The sequence below is a fragment of the Asparagus officinalis genome, chromosome 4 (genome assembly GCF_001876935.1).
Source record: "Asparagus officinalis chromosome 4, Aspof.V1, whole genome shotgun sequence".
NCBI classification, from domain to species: Eukaryota; Viridiplantae; Streptophyta; class Magnoliopsida; order Asparagales; family Asparagaceae; genus Asparagus; species Asparagus officinalis.
In genome coordinates this window covers 5,231,953-5,240,724 of record NC_033797.1, presented here as the reverse complement: position 1 = coordinate 5,240,724, position 8,772 = coordinate 5,231,953, and the positions used below count along the sequence as shown (strand labels likewise).

The 8,772-nt window shown below is 36.7% G+C and overlaps 1 protein-coding gene across 1 annotated transcript in view; it reads left to right on the top strand.

Moving 5' to 3' along the window:
* Positions 2,061 to 8,772, top strand: part of LOC109836436 (receptor-like serine/threonine-protein kinase ALE2) — an 8,279-nt gene continuing 1,567 nt past the window's right edge. The window contains exons 1-7 of the mRNA XM_020404335.1: positions 2,061 to 2,354; positions 4,822 to 4,974; positions 5,046 to 5,135; positions 5,282 to 5,653; positions 5,741 to 6,004; positions 6,400 to 6,786; positions 8,120 to 8,360. Of these exons, the coding sequence (XP_020259924.1) occupies positions 2,303 to 2,354; positions 4,822 to 4,974; positions 5,046 to 5,135; positions 5,282 to 5,653; positions 5,741 to 6,004; positions 6,400 to 6,786; positions 8,120 to 8,360 (1,559 nt within the window). The 5' untranslated portion in view covers positions 2,061 to 2,302. The remainder of the gene's footprint in view (positions 2,355 to 4,821; positions 4,975 to 5,045; positions 5,136 to 5,281; positions 5,654 to 5,740; positions 6,005 to 6,399; positions 6,787 to 8,119; positions 8,361 to 8,772) is intronic.

The following is an 8,772-nucleotide window of genomic DNA, read 5'->3' as shown; positions in this document are numbered from 1 at the left end:
TCACCGATTTTAATGCGGGCATATACGCTAGCAGGCCCAATGAAAAAGGAACTATACAATATAAACATGTATGTAAACATAACAATCAAATTACCGAGCAATTATATAGCTTAATGTTCAAGTGATGACTCACTAATAAGAAAGCTATTCCATCCGACTTCGTCCGAACCAAAAGTCCTTTCCATTTTGACCGAATTCCGAACGACGAAGTCCTTCCCATTTTGAGCAATATGAATATCCGACAAAGAACGAATTAGAAAATTCGGTTCGGTTTTTTTTCGGGCGGTTCAGGGGTTCAAACCGGATCCAAACCGGTTTAATTCGGTTCGGGCGGTTTAGAATCTTCTTCTCATCCATTTAATCCGGTTCGGTTAACCGGCCCGCTTTTTCGGGCGGTTTTTTCGGTTGAACCGGTTTTTTTCGGTTTTTGCCCACCCCTAGATCATCTCCTTACTTTATGCTTACGCTGCTTCAACGGCATTTAAATATCGCTTCGGGCGCTATTCTGCACCCATCCTCAAAATAGGGCCCACACGTCAGAGACTTAGTAGAATGGGTAGGATGGTTTTAGTGGGGGTCCTTTGTCGTGTTTAGCGCGTGATAGAGTCTTCATCTCGAGAATTGTGTGCTCGTAAAGCCGAAAGTGGCCCCAACACGCTTAAAGTGGGCCCAGCGGATATTATTTGTTAGAATTATCCGTTTTATTAAGCTAGTCTAGTTAATACTAATTACTAAGTCTCCATTAGTACAAACCACTTTGCATTGAACGAGTTTATTTACTCTTTAACTATTTTAATAAAAAAATGGTTCAAAATGGTTCAGAAATAAGTTTGGGTTGGTTTTCATTGATTTAAATTTGAGTTTAGCTTTAGTTTGGTTGCCTCATAAAATAAACTGTTTTTGAGCACCCCTCTAGATTGGTTCTGGTTTGATTATTGGTCATATTTAGAAAAGATTAAAACTGAATTAGATTCAAGCTACGAAACTAAGATTATGAAAAATGAAACTCGCCACGGGTGATCTGTGCGGTTCAAAGGTTCCAATACTGCTCCCAAGATGCTAGGTTCGACTCCGGACCGGCTTATCAAAAAAAAAAAAATTATGAACATGAATAATTTGATATAAGTAAATATGGTTTCCTTTTGTTGTCGAACTGACTCTAACGCACTATGTTTTTAACCTTTGATTTTGCTTTGACATTCGTGCTGACATGTGACATGCATCAAAACACGAATCTCAAAGATAGCCATATTAATGTACATCAAAGATAGCCATATTAATGTACATCACGAAGATCAAATTAAAAACAATAGTTAAAAAATTTGGTGGAGGAGAGCTCCTATCTACTTAATAAGTTCAATCTAATTTTACTGAATTTTACATACCAAATCAAGTGAATTAACTAACTTATAATTTGTTTAAGTACAAGAATTGGAAGAAAAAACACGTTTAAAATGACCCTAAAAGTTAATCCCTATAAAAGGTGGTGGTTTGGTAATCACCCTCACCTGTCACTTTAAGTGGTTTAATTGTTCTTTAGCTTAAAGGAGTAACTGCCTGCCTCATCATTCCCCTTTAAATCATCTCTCTTAAACTTTTTGCCAAACATCCAATTACAAACATCAAATTAACCTATTAATAAACATCCAAAGAATTAAATTTCGCTAATCCTTCACGTAGACGGGTTGCCCTAATGTTTAGCAACAATATCAACGGCGAAGAGGCCCGGTTTTTGGCAATAAAAAGAAAATATCAACCAATATTCTCATATAACTAATTTACAGAATTTTATCAGCCTAAATTTTTTTTTTGTAAATGAATTTATATTTACCTAACTATTTTTTAAGATGCCTATTCCTAGGTAGGGGAGCCGCGGACTGATTCATGAGAAAACAAATTAACCCCTTCATCTTGCCTACGGGAACTTAAATTTTATTTATTATTTTAATTTAATCATCCCGCCATTAAAGGATAAAAATGATTAGAAAATAAAATAATAATAAAAAACAGGTCGCCTATCACTTTCTCTCTCTCCCCTTCTCACGCTTGCTCTCTCTTCTACTGCTCACTAGTCGTTGTTGTTGTCCCGACCAAATTTAATGCTACTCTCTCTCTCTCTCTCTCTCTCTCTCTGTGGGGGTGATGGATCTCGAGATCTCGCTGCGAGCTAGGGTTTAGGATTTCATGACCCGAGATCGCCAGCGGCCTTCTTCTCCTCCGGCGGCGGCGGAAAAATGCGGCCAGCGGCGGGGCGGAACGCAGGGCTCTGCTGATGGTCTCGTCGAGAAAGGAATAGACGAAGATGAATGTTATTTTGATCTTGATCTCTCTCTGCCTCGTCCCTTCGGCTTCTGGTATTCTTCACCCCTTCAAATTCCTGCCAAATAAATAATTTTTTTTAATGATTCTGTTCCGTTAGCGTTAGGATTTTTATGTGAAACGTGGTGCCTTTTTTGCTCATCATTGTCAAGTTTCGAGTTAAGTGCTTTTTACATTTTTCCTTTAAAAGTTGATTTCTTGGCAGTTACCATTGATGGGGGCAAGGACAATATTTTTTTTTTTTTAGAATTTCTCATTTATCTCAAGAACAATGATTTCCTAAACGAGTGGTTAAATGAAATCTAGGTAAATGTTGCAGTTTGAAGTAATTAATTCTTGATCATTGATGTAGAAATTTATTGGTATCCTAATGTGTAAACGAAATTCTTGGCTGATGTACTGGAAGCTGTAGGGAGAGTTTTTTTTGGTTGATAGATTGTAACCCGTAAGTGTAAGTTATATGTCCGTGTGCAAATGAATGGGTTTTACAAATGGTGGCTTCATCTATACTTGCATTGCCGTTATATATTACAAGTCATGCATAGTCGCCACAATATATAATGTTATTTCATGATGCTTTCGGCTAGTGATGCACAGGTCTATTCATTCGACAAAAGACTGGTTATTAACTCACTTGAATGTGAAACACCAGTTACCTCAGTAACTTTTAAGGTTGAGTATCTTATGTCCCTTTTGACATTGCAGCACAGGTCATTATACTAAAGTTAGTTTCATATCGAAAGGCACAAACACATATTTATATGAGTTAAGTATGCATGTGAATATATAAGTACACCGTAACGTCTTTTTGTCAGTTTGATGAACAATTGCCAATCTCAACACTTTGTGTCTCTGCTGGAGCACGACAAGTGTCTAGTAATCATAGGGTTTTAATGTACTATTAGAGTTGGAATGATTTTAGTTAGTTTTTTTGACATTCTTTGACTTCTCTGGATCTAGTTTATGGCAAGAGCAAAGGCCTGGATGTTCCCATTTATGTGATTTTCTAACCCTTGTTTACAGATTTCATATTAGACGTATGGTAGAAAATTATAAGTTGACATAGTAACTGCTAAAAAAATCATGAGAAAATGATTATTGTAACAACAAGACAATGATAGCAAATGCTCTGAGGTCAGGATACATGGTGAAGGGTTGGAAATGGATTTTAAGTTGTCCTAGAAAGTCCAGACTAGGGTCTCAACATTAAAAGAAAACACCCAAATTTTTGTTTGGCTACATGAATCCTTCTTTCTTATCATTTTTGGTTCTACTCATGTTTTTTGGGACTCCCCTAGTTTCACAGCTAATTAACTGTAATCCCATTGCGTTCCTGATTATCACACTCCTTAATCTTAATAGAACACGTACAAAACATCAAAAATAACCTTTCCCTCACCTTGTCCTTATTAAGAGCTATCTTTATCTTCTTAAGGGTGCACTTATTTCTATTGTTATATTATCTTAACATTGTCATGTCCACCATGCTTATGTCTTATGTTCTGGACTTATTGCTTCTTCGTTGTTTAACATGTTGACTCATAAAGAATGTATGGTCTTGTAGCTGTTTCATAATCTCGTTTCAAGTTCATCGGTATCATACAGCCACATGGGCCTCCAGAAGAACTTTCTCTCTTGCTATCTTGTGTTAATTCTACAACAACGTCTCTTTCAATCTCACCACCATGATGTATGTTTGGTCCCAAGTGATATAAGAAATATTTGATATTTTTTTTTCCATTGGCACGAGTCAATCATCTATTCCTAATTTCTTTTTTTATCTTGAAAAATAAAGACTACAAAAGTGCTTGTATTTATCTTGAAAAAAGAATGACTTCAAAAATTCTTGAATCACCACATCCTATTCGAGCAGTTGATTTCAACTGTTCCCGCAGGCTATTGTCTTCTAGGCTCTCCAGCTTCACTAGGCTGCAACCTGGATTTCATACTCTGTCATGCTATGTAGCACGGACACGGATCCGACACGGCCATCCGACACGTCAACACGAGGCAAATCCTAAAAAATACATAGGATACGTGTGTTCGACACGTGTGTCCGACACGGACACGACACGACACGGCTTCATGTTATGTGTGTCCGTGCTTCATAGCTGTCATGTTCATATATGCTCCTCTATGCTGTATGGATTACTAGAAGACATGTAACTCTATCATCCTTCCCATGTGGCACATGTGAATTGCAGCCTTATCGTTTTCTTCATTTTATAGATGTCCCCAAAATCCATCTTTATTGTGTAAATATTTCATATATCATCTGTCGAACTTTCAGTTTAAAAGGAATCTGGTTTTATAGTGTGCGACATCATGCCTGTTGGCTACGTCACATGATGCTTAACCACTGTTATCGGATCAGTGTTTTGTTCAATGAGGCTTAACTGCAAGCACAGGAGCAGTATCTTTTTGCTTACTATTTTTTTCCCTGCCACATGACTGTATTGTGATTTAATGTCAATTTATAAGATTCTATCGTACCTTGTGCAGCAAGGCAAACACCCACAGGTCTAGCTACTGTTCCATCTGTCCTGCCTAAAGTTTCTATGATATCTTCGGCACCTGCACAGGCTCCAGCTTATTCTCCAGAAAGACATTCTCTGACACCTGCGCCTTCTCCAGCTATTTCTCCAGAAACTCATGGTACTAGGCATGCTTATTGTCTGACTCGTCCTTCATATGTCTCTCAATGTCTAATTCATCATACTTCTTAGGCCACTTTCGACGCCATTATGGATCAAAACATCACAAGAGCATTCCACATGCAGTACCATCACCGTCATTTACCCCACTGCAAGATCCAGGTTTGAACATTTCAGTTCATTAATAGTTCATTGTGCTTGATATTTTTATCAGAACCTGCTGTGTAGTTCATTTTGCATCCTAATTCAATATGCATCTCCTTGAAGGAGGAATGGAGAAGTTTGATTGTTTATTGATTCGGAAGCAGGTTGTGATGAGGTCTCCTGTGATGAGCCATTAACTTTAACTCCAATTGGATCACCATGTGGCTGCATATTGCCTATGCAAGTCAAAGTTGATTTTGATGTAGCACCGTATCAATTATTCTCTAGGACTGCGGAACTGGAAGTGGAGGTTGCAGATGGCACATTTCTGAAACAAAGTCAAGTAAGAATTATGGGTGCCAGTGCCAGCATTGAGTATCCAGGAAAGACAACAGTTACTATTGATTTGGTTCCACTGGGAGAAAAATTTGATAATATGACTGCATTGTTGACCTATGAAAGATTTTGGCAGAAGAAGATACCAATAAACACAACTGTTTTCGGCGACTACACTGTCATATATGTTCAGTATCCAGGTAATAGTTGTACTTGTTTATTTTGTCTCGTTTACAGTTATGGCCTGTAGATCATTGTGGTTTAACTGGGAGTAAACATCATTACAGGACTGCCTTCCACTCCACCATCTATGTCTGCGTCCTTAGGCCCTAGTGGAATTGGGGATAACCGGGATCCTTTTACTGCAAATGTGCCACATAGTAAGACACAGAAGATGAATCCTAAAATCATTGCTGTGATTGCACTTTTCTCGTTGCTACTTGTGTTAATAGGCTTCGTAGCTATTTGTATATTCTGGAGGTGTAAGAAACTTGGGAGAGCATCTACTGTGATTGGACCTGCATTTACATCGTCAGTTGTTCGGAAAACAGGTAATTTAAGAAAAATTAGCAAGATGGTATAAGCTATACAATACAGAATAACTAGTGTATAAATGTGAACTGTTGATAGCCTAACCTTGTATGGCTAATAATCTTAAGCAACATAATCTGGTTTAAATTTGGGTCTCACACTCACATTTTGAGCCATTAAACATGTGTTAGCTTTGAAACCGTACTTTTCCTAAATTTATTTTACTGCATGTTCTGTATCGTCTGCTTGTTTGAATCACTCTACTTGCAACCTTGCAAGTTTTTCTTGTCTATACGTTGAGCTTGTGCATGTCTTTTGCATGGAGAAGTGTGTCCTTCTTCTTTAAAGACTACTGCCCTGCACCCCGAGTTGAGAGTTATTTGGATGTTTCTTCACTTGCGTGTACCACATGCAGGAATCCGGTCCATAATATCAAGCAGCGCAACAAGCTTTGCTTCAATATCCTCTATCTCCACAATGGTTCCTTGCCCTTCCTCTGTCAGGACATTTTCGATAGCTGAACTAGAGAAGGCCACAGATAAGTTCAGCTCTAGAAAAGTCATAGGCGAAGGCGGTTTTGGTCGTGTCTACCTTGGTATCTTAAATGATGGAAGCGAGGTTGCTATTAAGTTGCTTATGAGAGAGGACACTGGAGATCGTGAGTTCATTGCAGAAGTTGAGATGCTTAGCAGGTTGCATCATCGTAATCTTGTGAAACTGATCGGTATATGCATTGAAGGGCACAAACGATGCTTGATTTATGAGCTTATTCGGAATGGGAGTGTGGAGTCTCATCTGCATGGTATTGCTTCTAAGCTTTTTGAAATTTCAGATTCTTGCTTTTGTTCAAGTTTACATCAAAATGAAATGATTGAGCACCTCTGCGATTTGAAAACTATAACCCAAAACAGAGTATTTTGCGCTGTTGATCTAGAAAATTCAGTTATTAATTTTAATTTGAGAAAAGGATGAAAGCATAAACTTGAAAAGTTGAGTAACTGTAGAAGTAGAAATCAATAATTTCATTATGAAAATTTATAAAATTCAATTCAGCTTGGTGTTTGAAAGTGAAATAAATAATTGTTATGAAGAATGTTTTGGTGAATGTTGAAAATAACGATAACGTGTAATGTATGCTTTACCTTCTATTAAGGGTTGAAAAACTGTAACGCATAACGTAGGTTATTTTGTTTATTAATTATTTACATTTTTTTTATAAATGCAAACTATTCGTAATGACTTTAATAATTAGAATTATTAAAATTTTCAAATAAAACAACACAATTAGGAACAAATATCATAATACATAAATATTTTAATAAAAAAGCTTTAATTTAATACAAGCTATATAGATTTACTAAGGAAGTATATCACAATCGAATACTCAAATATATAATAATAAAAGTTTATCTCATTCATAATTACATTTGTTTTATTAGTTACATTCATAATTTCGCAATCTCATAATGATGTCACCAAAATAGGACATGAAGGCTCAAACAATTCAAAAGTAATTACTTAACTATTTCAAATTTCAAGAAAGGATATATACTCTCAAGTCTTTGGAAGTTATAATGAAATAACACATGTTATATTGAAATAGCGTAAGTTATATTGAAATAACGCATTATACATTGTAGTAATGTAGAGTTATGATGTGTGAGTTATTTCATAAGGTTACATACCATTTAAGGCTTGTTAGGTTACATAACGCGACATAATGAGTTATGTAACAGGTTTTTTTTAACAATGGTTTCAGTCGTCCTATTTAAGGTGCATACAGATAATGGACCATCATGCACGATGAGAATGTTTTGGTCATCCTATTTAAGTCAGCTACCAACATTGTGACATAGTTTTATAAGCTTTACATGACTGTTATTCGTTGATGATTAGGTATTCAACTAATATGGCATTTTGCATGCCCCACTAAGCAAGTCGTTTGTTCTGAGTTACTCACGTACATATTGTCTGACTAGTACAATTTTATTAGCCTCTTCAAGTGGGTTTTTTCTTGGACTGGTTTATATTTAAGAGAGCAGTAAGTATTTTTATTCTTTCAGAAGTTATGCCAAGTGTTAAAACTTGTTATGCAACTTTTTAGGCTTAAATCAGCTTTTGTCTTGATGTTTCAGGCAATGACAAGATGAAGGCGCCTCTTGACTGGGATGCCCGGATGAAAATTGCCCTTGGCGCAGCAAGGGGATTGGCATACCTGCATGAGGACTCCAACCCTCGTGTCATACACCGTGATTTTAAGGCTAGCAATGTTCTACTGGAAGAAGATTTCACCCCCAAAGTTTCAGATTTTGGGCTTGCCAGGGAAGCATCAGAAGGAACCCACCATATTTCTACTAGAGTCATGGGGACTTTTGGGTAATGTTGTTATTTCCCTCCTATTGTTCTGGATTCCAAATGACGTGACCCAGCCTCAATCCTTGCCTGCCCAACCCTCATTTTATGGATAAAACAATAACATAACATAAATTTGCCGTCTTCTATGAAGCAAAAATGTCATGTATGAAATCAGGGGCGTATATACAAACATTCTAGGGTTGCAGTTTAAACATTTACAAATTAGCATATAAAGTCATGCAAAGTTTACATCTGCCCCCCAAAATTGTACCCCAAGACCCAAGCTATAAAAAAACACCAAAGAAATTAGTAACAATTTGATTTAGCCCATTGGAAACTAAAAAGTCATTTAAAATTCTTGACAATAAAGTGTAGTGAGTGCATTCCCATTAGATGCTATAGATTTTTAATATTTTATTTATTTTTTTAGGTT